At 44.2% G+C, this 20,878-nt stretch overlaps 2 protein-coding genes across 10 annotated transcripts in view; both read left to right on the forward strand.

Moving 5' to 3' along the window:
* Positions 1–6,758, forward strand: part of RUFY4 (RUN and FYVE domain containing 4) — a 21,861-nt gene extending 15,103 nt beyond the window's left edge. For all 5 annotated transcript variants that reach the window (XM_081051651.1, XM_081051652.1, XM_081051650.1 and 2 more), the window contains 2 exons: positions 3,424–3,534; positions 4,096–6,758. In XM_081051651.1, coding sequence (XP_080907777.1) covers positions 3,424–3,534; positions 4,096–4,198 — 214 coding nt within the window. In that variant the 3' untranslated portion in view covers positions 4,199–6,758. The remainder of the gene's footprint in view (positions 1–3,423; positions 3,535–4,095) is intronic.
* On the forward strand, positions 5,728–20,504 carry CXCR2 (C-X-C motif chemokine receptor 2). 5 transcript variants are annotated; one of them, XM_081051657.1, is made up of 3 exons: positions 7,592–7,861; positions 12,423–12,477; positions 17,163–20,504. In XM_081051657.1, exon 3 carries the CDS (start codon positions 17,172–17,174, stop codon positions 18,252–18,254), a length of 1,083 nt encoding a protein of 360 aa, XP_080907783.1. In that variant the 5' UTR covers positions 7,592–7,861; positions 12,423–12,477; positions 17,163–17,171; the 3' UTR covers positions 18,255–20,504. The 5 variants fall into 5 exon arrangements, with proteins under 5 accessions (XP_080907785.1, XP_080907782.1, XP_080907783.1 ...); XM_081051658.1 differs by lacking the exon at positions 7,592–7,861 and adding an exon at positions 8,214–8,379; XM_081051659.1 differs by lacking the exons at positions 7,592–7,861; positions 12,423–12,477 and adding an exon at positions 5,728–5,867.
* Positions 20,505–20,878: the final 374 nt, after the last annotated feature.

Genomic DNA, 20,878 nt, shown 5'->3' on the forward strand with positions numbered 1-20,878 from the left:
AATTTAAGGTAGCTAATAATTATAAATAGAGAAAGAGAGAGAGACACAGAGAGAGACAGAGACAGAGAGATAATATATATAATATATATGATTATTAAAGAAAAATAGAAGATTTTATGGAAGACAAAAAATATATACCCTGAAGAGTTAGGATTAGGGTTAAAACTTAGCTCTGAGCATCATGACAGCAGGATCAAAAAGGGTAACACAGAAACTTGCCTAAGTTTCACTGTCCATTCAAAGGAAATATACCAGTTCATCAGGAGAGACAAATGTTTTTCTTAGAGTTAAAGAAATTCATTCCAAGGTCCCAAACTTTATAATATAATATCCCTTGCAAAGCATATTGGAAGATATGGCCCTAAGCACAAAATGAAAGAAAAAAAAAAGCCACGGAGGTTGATTTCTGCATTAAGATGGTAGACTGACCACAAATCATTTATTCTCCATTCTGAGATCTGACTAAAATGATTTTAAAAGAATAAAACTTACAACAGAGAGAAAGGAGGAGGAGCCAACCACAGATGAGAGAGATCAGCTAATTTCTAGAAGCCAGAAAATGGATAGAGAAGTGGATACTGGATTGAGCCCAAGTTAGAACTTCAGGGCTCAGAGATGCCAGGAACCAAGATGGCAAATGTGAGATTAGGAGCAGAAATCACAAAAATCAACTGATAAAGTCAGTAGAAAGTGCAGTGTACACCCCCAGCTTTCTGTTTGCCACCCCAACTGCAGAACATCCCACAGTGAGGGGTTTATCTCCCAGGCAAAGAATTAAAAGGTCCTTATGTAGAGATATATAGATGTTCCAAATAAAAGAGCAGTGAATTCCAGCATTTGAGAGTCTGGTATGGCAGATAGTTCCCTGCCTGATCACTCTTAAAGGGAAGCCACGAGTCAAACACCCTGTGCACTACTTGGAGCTCCAGCAGCTTTTATCATCTCTTTCTTAAACACGAAATGGCCACCAAGGATCCCCATACATTTGAGGAGAGTCTAGAACGTGAAGGGGAGAGACAAAGATAAAAAAAAAAAAAAAAAAGGAAGATCCATCTCCCATGAAACAAGATGTTTTGAAAAGCAACTGTCAAAAGATAAACATTCTTGGAAATTAAAAATATCGCTGAAAAAATTTTAAATTAACTAAGATTGGTAAAGAATGATGAAGTAATCTCTCAGAAAGTAGAATAAAAAGCACAGAGAGATGGAAGGCATAATTAGAGACATAAAGAATCGATCCAGGAGTCCCAATATCTTCTTCAACTGACAGGAATTCCAAAAAAGGACAGAATAAAATGGAGAAGATTATCAGATAAAAATATGAGAAACTTTCCCAGCTCTGATGGACACAGATCTTCAGATTTAAAGGTTTCAGTGAATGACCAGCACAATAAGTGAAAAGGGGAAAAACCTCACATCTGGAGACATCATTGTGAAATTTCTAGAACAAAGACAAGGAAACTATCCTAAATGGTCACTTACAAAAGAAGTAGAACCCAACAAATGCTAAGAATCAATGATGTAATACTTTCAAGTTCTGGGGAAAGCTGAGTTTTGCCCTAGAATTCTATGGTCAGCCAAACTATGAAGCAAGTGGGGAAGGTGATGGAGGAAAGACATTTTTTCAGATGGACAGGTTACAGAAAATTTACCTCCCACACAGCCTTTCTTAAGAAGTTAATTAAGGATGTGTCCCAGAAAAACAAGGAAGTTAAGCCAAAAAAAAAAAAAGGAGAAGATGTGGAATTCAGGAAACAGTAGTTCAAGTCCAAGGAAGATGTGGGAATTCCCAGGATGCCAAGTGGGAGGCAAGGCCAGGAAGCAGTGAGTTCAGGCTGTAACAGAAGTATTGAGGGCTCAGGAGGAACATCTCTGGGGAGAAAGAGAATCGGTAAAACACTTGATGTGATGAAGAATTGGGGTGGGGGAGATCGGTAGGCTATGTTAAAGTTAAGTCATGTAAGGAACAAAGGAAGGCAATTAGACAGTCTTAGAAAGACAAAAAATTTCCAAGAAGGTAAACACAGTTCTGCTTGAAGCAATATGCTTATGTATTGTCTAATAATGTAAATACTATTCATTGATTTTTTTTCAATGATAGAATCAACCTAAAGGCAAAGCACAGAAAACAATTACAATTAATGAACAAACATCGGTGCTACCACCTGAATAACACTAAGTATATAACACAGTCCAATAGAATTTTCTGTGAAGATGGAAATGTTCTATATTTGTCCTGTCCAATATGGTAGCTACTCCTCAGATGTAGCAATTGAGTACTTCAAATGTGACTGGTGCAACTGAGGGACGGAAGTTTTCACTTTATTTAACTTTAATTAAGTTACATACACATTGAAATAGCCGCATATGGCTAGTGGCTACCCTATTGGGCGCTGCAGGAATCTATGACAAGGTAGGAGGTAGGGGAAAGAGAAGAGGTGAAGAGAAGGGATACTGGTGTCATCATATTACAGAATGGCAGACATAAGACTCTACCTGTAGTTAATAGAATGAATGAGAAATAAATGTGTGAGTATATTCTGTAAAAGTCCAGTAGTTACCAATAGAGGAACCAAAAATAGGGATATAACTACATCAGGAGGAGGGAAAAGGACCTCGTGGAAATGGTCATAAATGAGATAACTCCTTTGACATCAAGGCAAGGAGCGCCATAGAAGGCGTTCTCAATTGATAAATCAAGGAGAGAATATGAGCATGTCGCTTAAATATAGAGCATGTTACTTAAATATAGAAGTACTCTCAGGAGAAAAAGCTAAAACACGTAAGAAGTGATTTGCCACTGAGAATGGGAAGGAGTGGGAAGGGTGTCTATTGCTTTCTTATATAGGTCCTTCTATACTGTTCGGTTTTTAAATCATGGGTATGTATCATTTCGATAAAAATGTAAAACAACCCACCTCCCTAAACATCCTTTGAAAAACACAGTGAAGATAGTTGTGTAGGGGCATAAACATACATAACTCCAAGGCAGTTTGTACTGAGTGCCAAATGAGAGATAATAGTCATTGTCATAGGCATCTGGAGCAAGAAAACCCAGGGGGCCTCTCCCATCAGGGAGCGCTCCTTAGAGTAGGTAAGAGATGAGCATGTTCTTAAATAGTAGATCAAGATTATGTTGGGCAAGTGGGACCTGAGTGTCACCATCTATCTTCTCAGAAAGACTGGACACTCACTGATCTCTCTTATTTGTGTGTGTCTCTCTCACTGTCTCATTTCTCTCTCTCTCTCTCTCTCTCTCTCTCTCTCTCTCTCTCTCTCTCTCTCTCTCTCTTTGTCTCTCTCTCTCTCTCTCTCTCTCTCTCTCTCTCTCTCTCTCTCTCTCTCTCTCTCCCCCCCCTTCTGTGTGTGTGTCTGTGTGTGTGTGTGTGTGTGTGTGTGTCTCCACCTCCATGCTCCCATTAGAGAGAAGGATAACCTGTGGCAGAAGGTCCAGCATCTCTCTTCCGTGGCCCCTGGATGCTGTGTCAGCTGTAGCAAGCTCTTTGGCCGGCTGTCTCGGCGTTACCCATGCAGGTAATCGGTAGGACACAGAATCCTTCCTCTGGGACAACCCATTTTCCACCAGCCCATAGACCTCTGCTCACTCCAGGGAAGGGAGGGACACAGAAACTGGGCATTTATGAAAGGCCACTTAAAGCTGGCCACTCATGTTACCCAGCACTTAGCAGAGACATGAATAAGAGCAGTGAAGAGTGATCAGACAGGAATGGTGTCTGAAGATGGGATAGTGTAACCCTTCTTAGAGTAAACTGATTCATGGGCTTCTCATCTGGGAAGAGATTTCTTATACAGAGGAAGACTCTCCCCTCATCTTCCTCTGGGAATGTGGTGGCAGGACAAGCAGTAGGAGAGAGGAAAGTGGGCCATCAGGAGAACCTACCATTTGAACTTAAGGACCCTGGAGGGGTGAGGCATCGGGACAACCTTTAGGAAAGTGAGGCCTCCTGAGACAGACCCAGAGCCATTCTGCTGGGAGATGAGAAACAGACAGGTGGAGTAGAAGTTCGAACCCCATGACCCTCTGTCCTGTACACACCCATGTGTACTCCCCACTCTTTCACCCTCTTCTCCCAGGCTCTGTGGAGGCTTGGTCTGCCATGCCTGCTCTGTGGATTATAAGAAACGAGAGCGCTGCTGCCCACTCTGTGCCCAGAAAAGAGAAGCCCAGGGCATCTGACCAAGACCCACCCAAGACTGGCAAGCCCACCCCACCCTTCCCTCGGCCCTTCCCAGACCTCTGGTTTGACCAGTCCTACCTTCTAGAACTCGGTGACTTAAGGCGGACAGCACTTGTATGGCCAGACTGTGGTGTGGAGAGTCGAAGGACCTAGGCTGGCAGTCAGGAGACAGGTGTGAGCCTTCATCTACAACTGATGAGCTGGGCAACTTTGGCAAAGCCCTCAGCTCCTCAAACTTTTTCTGTAACATGAGGGAGTCGGGTGCCATCCACTCTAAAGTCCCTTCAGGCTCAGAAAGTCCTTGACCAAGAATAAGGTCCTGTGGTCCTGACATTTCTCCTCCATACTCCCTCCTCACCCAGCCCCCACTTCAACACACTGCACAAATAGCATCCTCAGGTGCTTCCTGCCTGGAGTCTGTTTCAGGGTCAGTTTTTGTTGTTTTTCAACAGCTTTCTCAAGGTACTATTAACATATAATACAATTCACATGAATTGTACAATGTGATGAGTTTTGACTTTAATTTACATCCATGAAACTATCACCATATTCCAAATAATGAACAAATACATCCATCAGCCCCAGAGTTTCCTCATGCCCTTTGTAATCTCTCCCTCCCCCTCCCCTGTCCTCATCCCAGGCAATGACGTGCCTGCTTTCTGTCATTAGAGACAAGTTTGCATTTTCTAGGGTGTTATATAAATGGAATCATACCATATGTACTCTTTATTGTCTGCCTTCTTTCACTCAGCATATTTATTAATATTTTGAGATTCATCCATGTTGTTATATATAGCCATAGTTCCTTTTCACTGTTGAGTAATATTCCACTGCATGGATATACCACAATTTGTTCACACGTTCACCTGTTGCCAGACATTTGGGTTGTTTCTAATTTGAGGCTATCACAAATAAGTTTGTTATAACCATCTGTGTACAAATCCTTGTGTAGACATATGCCTGTATTTCTCTTCGGTTAATACCTACAATGAAATAGCCAGGTCGTATGGCAGGTGTGTGTTTAAGAAACTGCTGAGTTATTTCCCAAAGAGGTTGTACATTGTACCCTCCTGCCAGCAGGTTGTGGGAGCCCCAATTGCTCCCCAGCACATCGGGGTTTGGTGGGCAGGAGAGGAGGTATGGACATGGGACTTGGGCCTTTTTGTCTTTCCCTTCCAACCACTGTGGTGAATTGATCGGTCCCAGGTTGGGAACACCTGGAGGCAGGGGCTGAGCCTAAGTGACTCTGTTTAGTGCTGACTCAGCTAGACTTTAATCAAGACAGTTGATATGGACTCACGTAGCTCCATGGTACAAGATTATATCCTCTGACGGCCCAAGAAGTCTTTTGCAAATTGCATGTTACTGACTGGGCACTCAACTGTGGTGTTTCTGAGAATACTGTTTCTGAAGAAGTGTTCGGCCCCTCTCTATGACAAGGCAATTAGCCTACCTGGGCTCCAGGGCAGCCTACAGCCCGAGACAGGCATGCATATCGTCCCCGGGCCTCACACGGATGACCAGAGCTTCTGCAGAAGTTGAGCAACCCTGTGGCTCTGACCGGAGCCTGGAGACCGCCTCTTGGGGTCAGGGCCGCCCAGAGTTACATCTCATTACCATCACATGGAGCAAGAATTTTGCAACACCAGTTCCTGCCCTGGAGAGCCAGTGAGAACTTCTCCTTAGAAAAGTCAGCAACAAGGTTGGGGAGGGGGGCAGCAGGGAATGGAAGGAGGGGGTGCAGAGCTGAGGCTCCCAGAGCAATCAGGGCAAAAGAATCATCCCTACCCTAAAGGGCAGCAGTCCCTTCCTGGAGGTCAGACTTGCTCAGATACTTTTATTACGGCACGGTTCTTATTATAGCAGAAAACATCTTATTCTAGTCGGAACTCCAGTGTGGAGTTAAGAACTCCCTGATGCACTGATGGGGGAGAGGGGCCTAAAAAGTCTATTTTCAAAGCAGAAGCAAGATGCTCCTGGACAAGAAATCATAAGAAGAAAATCAGGGGCCAAGAATGGAAGAGCTTGGCCTTCTCCCCCTATTTGGGAGGGATGGAAGGGCATTGCTGGGGACCAGCCTCTAGCTCAATGCTACTCCCCAAGGTGCCCCTACCAAGTCCAATAGAGAGCATAAGACTTCCACAAAGACATTGGAAACGCTCTTTAGACCCAGGGACCCTCTAGCAGAAGGTTTCCCAAGGCTCACCATAGACTTCCCCAGAGCATTGCACTGCGAGAGTGCCAGAGCTTCAGCAGTGACTCCAGGGCACATATCTAGCACAGCAGTACCCAGAGAAGTACATGAGAGATGCCCCCAAATTCCTGGGGAGCACTTCACAGGGAGATGAAGCACACGGGTCTGAGCCAGTGAAATCTGGGTTATTGCTATTGATGTGACTTCATTGAGCTTACAGGCTCGGGGTACCCTGGGAGATTTTGGCAACATAATTATTTCTTTAATTAGATGTCATTTGAATGCTCCAATGTCCATCAGTATCCCCCACTTTGTCAACTAATTCAGTGCTCAAAAAACTTATATTAAACACTTAGGATATACCAAACACTGATTGGTCTGGTACAGAGGTCACACACACACACACACACACACTGCCTGCTTTTATGAACTTCACAGTTAGGAGGAGGAAGCAGCCAAACAAGTCATGATAGAGTAAGCCCAGGGGTGCAGAGAGTACGGATGGCAGTCCCTGAAGCTGACCACCAGGCTGAATTTAAAGGGAAAGGGGGGAGTTGGCCAGACCCAGAGGGTAAGAAAGAGTGCACCAGGGGAAAGGGAAATGCATGTCAAGCCCTGAGGAGGAACCAGGACAGCTCCTTGGGGGAAGTACACATGGTTCCCTGTGGCTGAAATTGAGGGTTCAAGGGGGTGTGGCCTGAAATGAGACTGGAGAAGTACAGGGGGTGGGGGAGTCAGACACAGGGGCACCAGGTACATGAATTAGGATTTTGACTCCGCCTGAAGAGTAATGGGGTCCTTGAAAGAGGAAAAAAAGTGTGATCATATTCACACGTTAGGAAGATTGTTCTGGTAGCAGAGTGGAGGATGAATTGAGGGGGAAACGACTCGAGGCAGAGAGCCTCTAGGAGAACAGTGGTAGTCGCAGCAGCAGCAGCAGCCAACAGTACCAAGCACCATTCCAAGTGCTTTATACGAGGCCTGACAATTAAGTCCGCGAACTTGTTGCAAAGCTGTTGCTAACCTTTCTTGACATCAGAGGGATTATTCATTATGAATTTGTAACAGTTGGACAAACAGTTAACCAACTGTACTATATGGAACAGTTAGACAACCTGAACTTTTCACCAATTCCTGGCTCTTGCATCACGACAATGCACCAGCTCACATGACACTGTCTGTGAGGGAGTTTTTAGCCAGTAAACAAATAACTGTATTGGAACAGCCTCCCTACTCACCTGATCTGGCCCCCAGTGACTTCTTTCTTTACCTGAAGATAAAGGAAATATTGAAAGGAAGACATTTGATGACATTCAGGACATCAAGGGTAATACGACGACAGCTCTGATGGCCTTTCCAGAAAAAAAGTTCCAAAATGGCTTTGAAGGGTGGACTAGGCACTGGCGTCAGTGCATAGCTTCCCAACGGGAGTACTTCGAAGGTGACCGTAGTGACATTCACCCATGAGGTATGTAGCACTTTTTCTAGGATGAGTTCACGAACTTCATTGTCCTACCTGCTATGTATAGACTCATTTAATCCACACGACAACCCTATGCAATAGGTGTCCTCATTGCCCTCATTTTACAGATGATGAAACTGAGATCCGATGAGAATAAATAACTTGCCCAAGGTCTGCAGCCAGTAAGTGACATGGCGGGGATCCTAACTCAGACAGCCCAGCTCTGGAATCCACAGCTATCACCTGATGATTGCAGTAGCTCAGGCGAGAGAGAATGAATTGTTGCCTAACACTGTCAAGAGCTATATTAATCTTAAAAAAAAAAAAAGTAATATTAAGGAGAGAGCCTCTGGAGAGAGGAAGAGAGAGGGAAGTGTGAGGGGTGTGCCTGTTTTCAGCTTGAACAGACGGGTAGATGAGAAGACTCTCGGGAGGGGAGCATGTGTATCAGGGAATTCCGGGAGACCGGTTTGGTACACGTTGAGTTTGCAGCATCTGTGGGACTTCAGGGGAGATTTCAGAAGGTAAGTGCATGGAAGAGTCTGAGCTTAGGAGAGAACTTAGAAGTTAGAAACTACAGGTGTGAGAAACACTGGCATATTGGATGGTGGCTGAAGACAAGGAAGGAGCTGGGCTGGCCAGGGAGAGCAGGTAGAGAAGAGAACCAAAGCAGAACCCCTGGAAAAATCTATATTTGAAGAATGCATTGAGAGCGAAAGCAACAAACGAGACCAAGAGAGGTTCAGGAGAAAGAGGAAAACCGGGTCAGTAGGATTAAGAGATGCAGAGATCCTCTAAGATAAGACTTGAACAGTAACCATTTCGCCATAAATAAAGTTTAAAAACATGCAGCAGGCTAAGAAGCAATAGTATGAGTAGGAGGGTAACAGGTCCTTTTATAAACTATGATGGGAGAGTAAACTGGCACAGTCCTTTTGAAGGTCAATGTAGTCATCTTTATAAAAATTTAAACGTGCACAGATATGACCCAGCAAAATTATACTTAAGCTACAGAAACATTCATACAAGTTCCCGAAGACCTACATCCAAAGAAGGTCATAGCAAGAACCTAAATATTCTTCTATAAGGTAATTATCAAATAAATCATGATACATACACACACCGTTGACCATTATGTCGTTATTGAAAAGAATGAGCTGGACCTACATGTACTGACATGGAATAGGTCCATGATACTTTATTAAGGAACACAAAATATAACTAGTTAAATATCTTTTACATTAAGGAAAGAAGGAAGGAAACATGTTTTTGCACACATTGGAAAAAGTCTAGGGAGAAAAAAACAAATGTGGGTGAACAGAGAGAGGGATGGTAGGGAATTTTTCAAGTTTTACTTTATATGTTTTTGCATCACCAATATTCTCTACAATATGCATGCTTTATTATTTTTTATTTTTTATTTTTTTAAGGAGAGCACAGCTCACAGTGGCTCATGTGGGGATCGAACCGGCAACCGTGGTGTTATGAGCACCACGCTCTAACAAACTGAGCTGACCAGGAACCCCTGCATGCTTTATTTTTATAATATTAAGACAGTTTTCTTTAAGAAAAGGGTTGATTAGATTTAGTAACCCAGAGGTTACTGGTAACCCTGGCAAAAGCTGTCTCAGCAGAGCGATGGGAAGGAAGCTAGTTGCAGTGGGTTGAGCAGTGACAAAAGGTGGCAAAGTGGAGACAGCTGCTTTTTCAAGAAGTTTTCTTATGAACGAGAGGGCACTGTGGAGCAGTAGCTAAAGGGAAACCTAAAACAAAGTAAGGAAGAGAAAGATGTAAGCAGTTTCAGGGGCTGAGGTAGAAGAAGGTGGTTGAAGGGCAAAAGGGTGGGGAGACAGGAACCTCAAGGATATTAAGAGGCAGTGAGTCCCACAGCCAGGTGCAGGAATTCACCAGAAAGAGGAAGGACCCTTCTCACACTGACCCTAGAAAGAAGGAAGAAAGTACACCAGCAAGTGTAGGCAAGTCTGTCAGATGGGGGTAGGGGTTGCCAGCATCTTCCTTTTAAAAATGCTCAGAGACAGAGATGGACTAGGAAAACCTCCACCTTCAGACTGGCAGGCGTCTCCAGAAGCCATTAGACAAGACAGGAAGGTTTGAAAATCTCCAGCGCTGACACAGAATCACCCGGTGGAGCCTTGGGCTGGAGTCAGAGTCCCAGGACCTGCCTTACTGTTCCTTTCTCTGTGGGAACACCTCCCCTGGTGGGCCTTTCGGATTTCCTCCTTGGCAACCCTGGGTCAGAAGTTTCCCCATAAAACCTGCTTCACTTTTTTCCTGTCCAACAGCCCTGACTGCTACCAAGCCCTGAGTCACAGAGTTATCAGAGGCCACTCCAATACCAACAGCAGCTGTAGCAGCAACAGCAGATAAGTGAGCTGTTCAGTCTTAGGATTGATGGGGACATATTTCTGATGGAAAAGACTTGGAAACTTCAGTCTGAGTCCCCTGAGAACTGAGATGATGAATTGCAGACCCTTAGAGCTAAAGATAACTAAATCTTCACCTAGACAGCACAATATCAAAGAACTTGCTGCAATAATGGAAATATTCTATATCCGCACTATCCAAAATGGCGGCCTCTAGTCACGTGTGGCTATTGAGCCCTGGAAATGTAGCTGATATGACTTAGGAACTAAATTTTTTTGTTTTAACTAATTTAAACGTAAGGAGCCACATGTGGCTAATAGCTATCATACTGGACAGCACAGATCTAGAACAATCTTCTCATTTTCCAAAGAACCACATCAAGCCTCAGAGACAAATGACTTGTTCAAGCTCACCCTGATCATTAACTGCAGAATCAGGATTGGAAGCTGGTTCTTTATTCACCCTGCCATTGCCATTCTCGGTGGAAATGAAATCAACCTAGTGAAAATCAAGAAACAGGCCAGTTGAGAAATGTCAAATCTGGGCTCTCCTTTCTACACCTTTTGTACTCAGTTGTCTGGGACAAAGAGGTCAGGTAAAAGAATGTCTTAAAAACTGCTTAAAATCCAGTTCATCTGCGTCACTCTAGGTAAATTGCTTAACTCCCAGAGTCTTAGTTTCCTCATTCAGAAAGTGCATATTTCATAGGGGTTGCTGTGAAGAGTAAAGAACACAGATTCTGAAGAAGCTTTTCCCGGAAGCTAAACCCTATAGGCACTCAACAGTCCAGCTAGTGTGACTATTGTTATCTAGCTCAGAACGAATTAAGATGTACATTGAAGTCAGCCTGGACAGCAGACCCACTGCTTTCCATTGCTTGGGAATGTAGTGGGAGAGACAGCATGCTTGCTATCAGCTGATAAACTATTTCAGTAATAATGATCGTGACAATAAATGCTAACGTCGTGCTTCCTATGTGTCTTAAGTGCTTTGGGAGTAATCCCTCATTTCATCCTTAGCACAATCTGATGAGCTGGATTCTATCATGGGCCTCATTTTACAGATGAGTAAACTGAGACTCAGAAAGGAAAGGTCGCTTGCCCAGAGTTGCTCAGCTAACAGAGTTCTTAACCACTGCTCTCATCTACCTCTCTCCATGTGTAATGAGCTAAGACCTGTCTGGTCTTAGCGCCCGGCCAGGAGTCAGGCTGAGTTTGCGACAAGCTTCGAGGGGTCAGTGGGATACATGGAGCATGCATGGAGAGGCTAGGGTAAGGAGCGGTGGGAAGGATTGAGGTGAGGGCTTAGGAGGGAGCAGTGAATTTGTGTTCACTTCTCCGCTTGTATGTATCCTTTCGATTGCCATCAATAGCAAATGCGACAGAATATACTCGTAGTGTCACTCAACACTATTTTCAAAAATGTGTTTGGACTTGAGTGGGATTTTAACTTTTACCAAAAGGCTTTCTTTCCTAACTAGAGGGTCTTGGTTCCAAATGTCGTAGCTATGGCAGACCCAATCCCAGGGTACAAGCCAAGAAAGAAGGGCAATGTCCTAAGGGGAGGCTCATGGTCAAAGCAGATGATTCCGGAGTGGGATGAAAGAGAAAGTGAGTTGGAATTGGGCTCCCATTTGAGGTGGACATGGAGAAGGAATCTGTGAGGCTTTAAGGATTCTCAGGGTGGATGGGGTAGAGACAAGAAGCATTAGGTCCAGGGAGGAAAGCACCAGACTCTCCAGAAACCTAAGTGACATCCGTGCTGTCTTAGCTGTTCCCCTTTGAGATGTCAAAGATATTCAAGAAAGGTAGTGCTAGGAGCCACAGCGCAGCCCTGGGCAGCTAAAGTGTGGAGAGAGTCAGACAGGTGAACGAGCCTGCGGCTGCTGAGATGGAGGCAAAGATAAGAGAAACCTGTGTGGTCCTGGGCAAACCACTTCCTTTGGATGGGCCTCCGTTTCCTCAGCTGTGACACAGAAAGATTGGCTAGAAAACACCAAAGGTCCTTTCCCAGTATGAACCCTCCCAGCCCATAAAATGTCTAGTGATCTGAGAGCTGACCTGGGAATTAATTATTCAAGATATCAGGAGCGTCCTGCACCCTCAAGGGCTCCACCCCAAAATTGAGTAATCTAATCCACCACTCACTTCCTCTTGTGTTCTCACCACTGCCGCCCTTACAGTCAGACACATCTGACCTCCTGAAGGTGTCCTACAGGTGAAAAGCCCAGAATCCGGGTAAGTCTTGGGACATCCCCCCCTCCCACCATTCAGAATGTCTCTGTTCCCTGTTCCCCTTGACACTCGCCTGCATTTATTCCAGGCATCTATCCCCACCCTTGGTGGGCCTCACCCACATCCCTCAATCCCTTCATTTTCTCTTTAGATCTCTCTATCCCCAAAGGGAGAGCTTCTGCCCCTCTGCCTTATATGTCTCTTCAGCAACCACTTAGGGCAATTCATTGCCCACCCATTTCCCTTCCAGACTCAGCCAGCTGTCCCTGCTTTGGCCAGGACTGGTCCTGCAGAAGTACCAGACACTATTGAGTCCCTCCTCCCATATATTCAATGCAAACGTGTATGGATGATACTTGTAGAGAGAAAAAAATACTGGAATTATATTAAAATGACTGATTTCTTTGTTGGTACCGTGTTTCCCCGAAAATAACACTGGGTCTTATATTAATTTTTGCTTCAAAAGACTCATTAGGGCTTATGTCTGGGGAATGTCCTCCTGAAAAATCATGCGAGGGCTTATTTTCCAGGTAGGTCTTATTTTGGAGGAAACACAGTATTACAAAGATTACCTTAAATATTTGGGATCCTGTAAACGTCCTCGTTCTATAGCATTTTCATGAAATAAATTAGAATCGTGCCATCTATAGAGTTTCTGAACTACTACGGTATTAGTCATGAGGGGCTGGCAATTTCACTCGATGAGGGAATCTCCTGCTGGGTCACTGAGAACATGGCTGGGTAGTCACTAGGGGTCAGCCAGTTCAAGGGTGTTTGGTTTATCATTCTTGCAAGGGCTGTTTCTTTAATTCTGGGCTTAAGGAAAAGCAAAGAAAGCAATGTACAGCACATCAAAGAATGGGAGTGAACTAAACTATATACACATTGACTTAACGATATCTCAAGAATTTAGTTTACAAAAATAATGTATGAGGTGTGATTCTTTTTTCTTTTTTCTTTTTTTTTTTCTTTTTTTTTTTTTGGTTGTCAAATAATCCTCATAGCTCTTAACTAGCTGGGCATTCCACCCCAATTCCACCCCAGCCCTGTTGACATCATCTATTATGGCATGAGGGTAGCGGCCATTAATGTGGCAGTTCAAGCCTGGGCAGTCCCGAGACTCTCTTTAATGGTTCCAGAGAGTTTTCCAGCTAAAGATCAGTACCACATCTGTCAGGCAATGTTGACGATCTCAGCAAAAGTGATATTTCCACCGTGCTTAATGTTTTTCTGTTTCCTTCTGTCTCTTGGCGGTTCCTCAAGGGCTTTGATGATCAGGGCAGAGACAGAGGTACCACCTCAGTCTGGGCCTGTCTCTTCTGAATGGTCAGTTTCACTATGACCCTCAGACCCTTCCAATCATCTGTTGCCTTGGTGATGTCACCACCAAACGTTTTTGGAGACAGACCCAGGGGGCTGATCTTGGGGGCCAGGGCAGATGTGGCATGACTTACCCACCAGTATACCTCTTGTACAGGAGACTTTGATCTCATTGGGTAGAATTTAGGCCGCATGGTAGAGGTAGCTGGTGTCGGATGAACCTGGATTTGGATGAATGAAGAAAGTTGCACTTCGGCCTCCTCCAAGAAAGCTCAGAGTGTGATGTTTAAAGAAGCAAGTCTGTAGACTGAAAGTAGCATGCAGAGCCATGCACACCTGGTTGGAATTTTGGCTGCAACACTTCTAGATTCTGTTGACCAGAGGCTGGTTTCTGAGCCCTGCTGTGCCTGTCCTCTCACTAGTAAACAGGGGCTTAATTGCATCTATTTGCAATGATTGAGAGAGAACATGTACGTATGAGGCACAAAGCAGCTCTCAGAGGTGTCGTGTCCTTCCCTTAGTTTTTACCTTTAACTGCTACAACATCCTCTTAGAGACTGGTTTAAAAAAACAAACAAACAACAGAACATGCAGTGGCTGGAGGTTGTTGCTCTGGCCAGCTTCTCTTTTCTGAGTTCTCTACTTCTGTCCTGACTTGCAGGGGAGGGGAGTTCACCCATACACCTGCAGCCTGGATTATCCAGAATGAGGGCTTACCTGTGAAACACGCTTGCTTGCCTGCTGCTGCCTCTTCTCATAGGGCAGTTTCTGCGGCTGCCTCAGCCCTGCCTGAGCAGAAATGTGGGGTTCTCCTCTCTATGGGTACAAGCTCTCTGCACCCATCAATGATTGCATCCTCTCTCAAAGGTGGGTCTTCTCTTAGGTCATTTGTTCCCTTAAGAGTATCTTTGATCATCTGCCCCCAGAAGTGACCCACGCTTGACCTCGTAACTTCATTGGACATAACCCTGGGCCTCTGAGCAAACTTGCTCTTGAAGATGGAACTATAGAACCAATGATTTCTTGCAGCTCTTGTCAGCACCACTGGCCAAGCCAGCTGTTCTATCTGCCTCTCCCACTGCTGCCCTATCACCCTGGCTGACAGAGCCCCACCCTCTTCATCACATCTTTCTAACTTCACGGACTGATCCAATCTACTCTATCTGTGGTCTCCATGTGCTGAGAAGGCAATTAATCTGGCCCCATCACTCAGGGCAGAGAATAATACCTTCTCAGGAAAGTGAAGACTAATAATTTCATCATTCTGGGAAAAAAGGGCATTAGTTTTCCAGTTTCTCTTAACCCCCCCTCAGCTTTCTTTGCTATATATGATTGACAGACTTTCTTCTGCTAAAGAGAAAAGCTTCCTAGGACCTTTGTTGTTGTTTCTGTTATTAATGTTGTTTTAGTATTTGTATTTGCTTTGCAAGCCTATACCCTTTGGTTCATCTTTTTTATTTTAATTGCGATATAATTCACACAACATAAAAGTCACCCATTTACAGTGTACAACTCAGTAATTTTTAGTATATGCACAAAGTTGTGCAACCATCACCACTATCAAATTCCATCATCCCAAAAAGAAGCCCTGCACTCATTAACCTTCTGCCTGGCCCCCTGGCCCCTGGCAACCACTAATCTACTTTCTGTCTCTACCAATTTGCCTACTCTGGATGTTTCACATACTTGCAACCATACAGTATAAAGCCTTTTGTGTCTGGCTTTTTTCACTTAGAATAATGTTTTCAAGGTTTATCCACGTCATAGTGTGCATCAGTACTTCTTTCCTTTTTATTGTTGAATAATACTCCCTTGTGTGTGTATACCATCATTTGTTTATCCATTTATCAGTTGATGGACAGTTGAATTGTGTCTAGTGTTTGGTTATTATGCTGCTATGAACACTCACGTACAAGTTTTTGCGAGGACATACGTTTTCAGTTCTTTTGCGTATGTATCTAGGAGTGGAATTGCTGGGTCATATGCTAGCGCTATGTTTCACTTTTTGAACAACTGCCAAACTGTTTTCCACAGCAGCTATACTATTTAACACTCCCACCAGCAATGTATTAGGAGTCCAATTTCTCTAGCTCCTCTTCAGCGTCGTCATTGTCCATCTTTGTTTATTATAATCGTCCTAGTGACTGGGAAGTCATGCCTGGGACTTTGACTTTGCGTTTTTCTCTTTAACGCTGCGTTCCATTTGGAGGTGGGTGATAGACTTGCATATGCTCACAGGATGTTCATACCTCATCACAAAGAAATGGCATGATGGCCATATATTTTGTGGTTCAAAAGGAAGCGAATTCAGTAGCTGGTTTACTTTAGTTTACTTCCTCTTTGAAAACTGGGACAATATTTCAGAGTGATTGCAGCTTCTCCTCAGAAGCAGGTTCTCCACTAACTCCATAACAAGGACAGAATCGACAGAGATGGGTTTACCCGATGGTGCTGGCCAGGCAGGGATGGATGAAGGCATGCATGGCAGGACAGGAAGGGTCCCCACCAAGACTGGGAAGCCACCAGGCCAAGGGGAGTGAGCCTCCCGCTGCCTTCTCTGCTTCTTGCTGCTCCTCCTCCTTAATCTGGGAGTGTCTTGGTTGTCTCTGCCCCACTACATGGCAGAATACGACTGTCCAGAACTCCCAAGATAATCTGTTACATTCCCGCCCACTTGGGGAATCAGTCAGCCAACTCCCTGCTTATGCCTTTTAATGTATTTTTTCAAACTACACAAATCCTCTCTGAGCAGGTTTCCTGCATCCCAAAAGAACAACATGGCGCCATGCTAACCAAGTAAACTTTATCCTAGCTTGAGCATTCTGAAACTCTATGCCACTATTGCTCAAACTGTTTTTCCGGAACACTTCTTTTAAATCACTTACAGAAATTTGACAAAGGGATTCTTCTCTCAGCTTTATAGTTAAACCTTGATTTTTTATCTGGGGTTCAACCCAATTGGATTGCCTGCTTAATCCCCCAGATTGAGAAACTGAATGGCACCTCATGTTTCTGATATTAAAATCAGCCTCAGCAGTCAGGGTTGCTGACCATTGAGGCATCTAAGACAACGTATTCTGTAAGGATTATCTGAAGGGAGTTTTTCACAACGTTTGGGTGATGGCGACATCATGAAAAGTTCTGAGAACCTCTCTCTGACTTTGAAGGGAACTGTACTCTTTTTGTGAAATGTAAAATTTATCATTAAACATGTCTCATAATGTTAGATCCCCTGCTATTTCCTGAAGTGACAATTACTTCCATCTAATATACAAGCCAATGCAAAGAATCCTATCCTAGGTTCATGGGCAAAGGGCCTGGAAACTGGGAGATTTTATTGAACAATAATGCTCATCTCCCTTCTCCAGGCCACAAATATGGGTGACTCAAATATGGAAGACATCAACTGGGAGAATTACAGCTTGGAAGATCTCGACATTAATTACAGTTACACGACTGACTTGCCCCCTGGTCTATCAGACACTGCCCCATGCCGACCACAATCTTGGGATATCAACAAGTATGTTGTGATCACCATCTATGCCCTTGTCTTCCTGCTGAGCCTGCTGGGAAACTCCCTGGTGATGCTGGTCGTCTTGTACAGTCGGGTCAGCCGCTCGGTCACTGATGTCTACCTGCTGAACCTGGCCATGGCCGACCTGCTCTTAGCCCTGACCTTGCCTATCTGGGCTGCCTCCAAGGCAAACGGCTGGGTCTTTGGCACACCCCTATGCAAGGTGGTCTCACTCCTGAAGGAAATCAATTTCTACAGTGGAATTCTACTACTGGCCTGCATCAGTGTGGACCGCTACCTGGCCATTGTCCACGCCACACGCACACTGACGCAGAAGAGGCACTGGGTCAAGTTTATATGCATAGGTATCTGGGCCCTATCGGTGATCCTGTCCCTGCCCATCTTTGTGTTTCGCAGGGAGTATAAACCACACAATTCCAGCCCACTCTGTTACGAGGACTTGGGCACCAGTACAACAAAATGGCGCATGGTGATGCGGGTCCTGCCGCAGACCTTTGGCTTCCTCCTGCCTCTGCTGATCATGCTGTTCTGCTATGGACTCACACTGCGCACGCTGTTTCAGGCCCACCTGGGGCAGAAGCACCGGGCCATGCGGGTCATCTTTGCTGTCGTGCTCGTCTTCCTGCTCTGCTGGCTGCCCCGCAACCTGGTCCTGATGGCAGACACCCTCATGAGGTTGGGGGTGATCAAGGAGACCTGTGACCGCCGAAACGAAATTGACCACGCCCTGGAAGCCGCCGAGATTCTGGGCTTGTCGCACAGCTGCCTCAATCCCCTCATCTACGCCTTCATTGGCCAGAAATTTCGCCACGGACTCCTCAAGATCATGGCCATCCATGGCCTGGTCAGCAAGGAGTTTTTGGCCAAGGAAGCCAGGCCTTCCTTTGTTGGCTCTTCTTCAGGAAACACTTCTACGACCCTCTAAGACCCCTGTGCTTGTCGCAGCCCCTCGGGGATGCTCCCTTCTCATCAGCACCCAAGCCTCATGACACTGGCTGTTCACAGTCTCTGAGCTGTGTCAAGGAGGCCCTCCATTGAGGTCACAGGAAGTTGCTGAGGCCACATCCTTACCAGGTTCTCGCTGTATGGTTTAGAAAGCCTGCCCTGGCGCCCTACCCCTTGGTGTAATACCAACTGCGAAAGCTCTGTCCATTCTTCCACGGAGCCCATAGCATTCTGTCTTCTGAGACATTTCAAAGACAGCCTTTTAAGTAACTACAAATAGCTCCCACCATTGGGAGCCATTAGTGGCAAATACCATAGTTGCTTCCCCAACTCACCCTTTGTCTGCTAGCAAAATCTACTTCCTTTGACAGAGGCCGAAAATGACAGATACTCACTTTCTAAGATTCCCTTAAGCTAGGAGTGGCCATATCATCCAGTTCTGACTAATAAGATTTACAGCAAGAGTGTGCTGGTAAATACCCTCCTAGGGAAAAAAGTCCTGATTTGTAGCATTCATCAAGTTCCATGGTATAAATAAATGCTCCCACCATGGCAATTTCAAGGGTGTTGGGGTTTAGCAACCAGCTCACAAAATTCTACAATATGTAATAATCTGCTTTCACAAGCAGTTACAAACTGGCTTAAGATGAATCTGCTGGCACCAGAGGCCTTTGGGAAATATTCCTGGTTAAAAAGAGAGAGACGCCCACCCACACATCTTTGGATCTTGCCTTTGAGGATGGTTATAGGATAAGATATGTGGTTCTGAGGCAGCAATTTTGTGACAATGAGGAAAAAAGCCTAACACTTTAGGCTGATGGAGCCAAAGGATAAAAAGAACCTAAGAATAAAGAGACAAGAAATAAACCTAAGCATAAGTGGTCAAATGATTTTCAAGAAGGGTGCCAAGACTATTCAATGGGGAAAGGATGGTCTTTAGATAGCCACCTGCAGAAGAATGACATTGGTCCTTTTTCTTACACCATAAACAAAAATTAACTCAAAATGGATTGAAGACCTGAACATAAGAAATAAAACTATAAAACTCTTAGAGAAAAACATAGGGGGAATGCGTCACGATATTGTATTTGGCAATGATTTCTTCGATATGACACCAAAAGCACAGGCAACAAAAGAAAATATAGATAAATTGGACTTCATTAAAGTTAAACTTTAGTGCGCTATCAACAGGGACACTATCAACAGAGTAAAAAGGCAAACCACAGAATGGGAGAAAACATTTGCAAATCATATATCTCATAAGAGGTTAATTCCGGAATATATAAAGAATTCCTACAACTCAAAAACAAAATAAAAGCTGTATTCAAACATGGGCAAAGGATTTGGAGAATAGCCATTTCTCCAAAGAACACATACAAATAACCTATCACTAATAATTCGGAAAATGCAGATCAAAACCACAATGAAGTACCCATCAAGATGACCATTATTAAAACACACAAAGACCAAGTATTGGTGAGGATACGAAGACCCTGGAATCCTTATGAAATGCTAGTGAGAATACAAGATGGTGCAGCCACTGTGGGAAGCAGTATGGAGGTTCCTTAAAAAATTGAACATAGAATTACTATGTGATCCAGCCAATTCCACTGCTGAGTTAGAGCCAAAAGATCTAAAAGCAGGGACTCAGATAGATATTTGTATGCTAATGTTCGTAGCAGCATTTTTCACAATAGCCAAATGGAAGAAACAACCCAAACGTCCATCAACAAGTGAATGGATAAACAAATTGTGGTATATACATACAATGGAAGATTATTCAATCTTAAAAACGAATGAAATTCTGATATATGCTATAACATGGAGAAAGCTTGAAAACATTATGCTAAGTGAAATAAGCCACTTACAAGTACTATATGACACCACTCATAGGAGGTACCTAGAATAGTCCAATTGATGGAGATAGAAAGTAAAATAGTGGTTACTAGGAATAGGGTGGGGGAAATGGGGAGTTATTGTTTAAAGGGTACAGAATTCAGTTTGGGATGACGAAAAGGTTCTGGAGATGGATAGTGGGGATACTTAGACAACAATGTGAGTATACTTAATGCCACTAAACTATACACTTTGGTAAAATGGTAAATTTTATGTTATGTATATTTTACCACAATTAGAAATAAACCCTACAGGAAAACTTTAACAACTGAACCAATCCTGGAACCATCTATCTATAATGTCTTGTTAAGTGAGATAAATAAATATCTTTTTTTATACAAATCACATTTAGTTGGGTATTTCATTCCTCGCAACAAAAAGCCTCTAAACTGCTACAGAGAGGCTAGGCAAGGGTAAGCACAGGTCCCTGATGGGAGTCTTAACAATAAACAAATCCCTTTGCTGTGTATTAGGTACATAGGGAGAAGGACTGAAAGAGAGATGGAGGCTAGCCTTTCTACCTCCTTCCTCCCAGCACAAGCTTCCTGCTGCTAAACACATATTATGGAAGGAAATGCATCCCAGGGTCATCGGGTTCTTCTCCTGTCCTCGAGTGAAACAGTAGCCAAGAGTGCCAAGGATGGGACTTCGAAGGGTCTAATAAGTCCACCCGATCACTGGGTGGGGTAAGAGGAAGGCAGGGAGCTC

This window comes from Rhinolophus hipposideros (genome assembly GCF_964194185.1).
Source record: "Rhinolophus hipposideros genome assembly, chromosome: 6".
In the NCBI taxonomy this organism is placed as follows: domain Eukaryota; kingdom Metazoa; phylum Chordata; class Mammalia; order Chiroptera; family Rhinolophidae; genus Rhinolophus; species Rhinolophus hipposideros.

Bases quoted from the DNA above. Each gene is read 5' to 3' on its own strand.
- CXCR2 (XM_081051655.1), top strand. From the start codon at position 8,296: ATGTGTATCAGGGAATTCCGGGAGACCGGTTTGGTACACGTTGAGTTT. The intron at 8,380-17,162 runs GTAAGTGCATGG...TCCCTTCTCCAG, and splicing joins TTCAGGGGAGATTTCAGAAG to GCCACAAATATGGGTGACTC.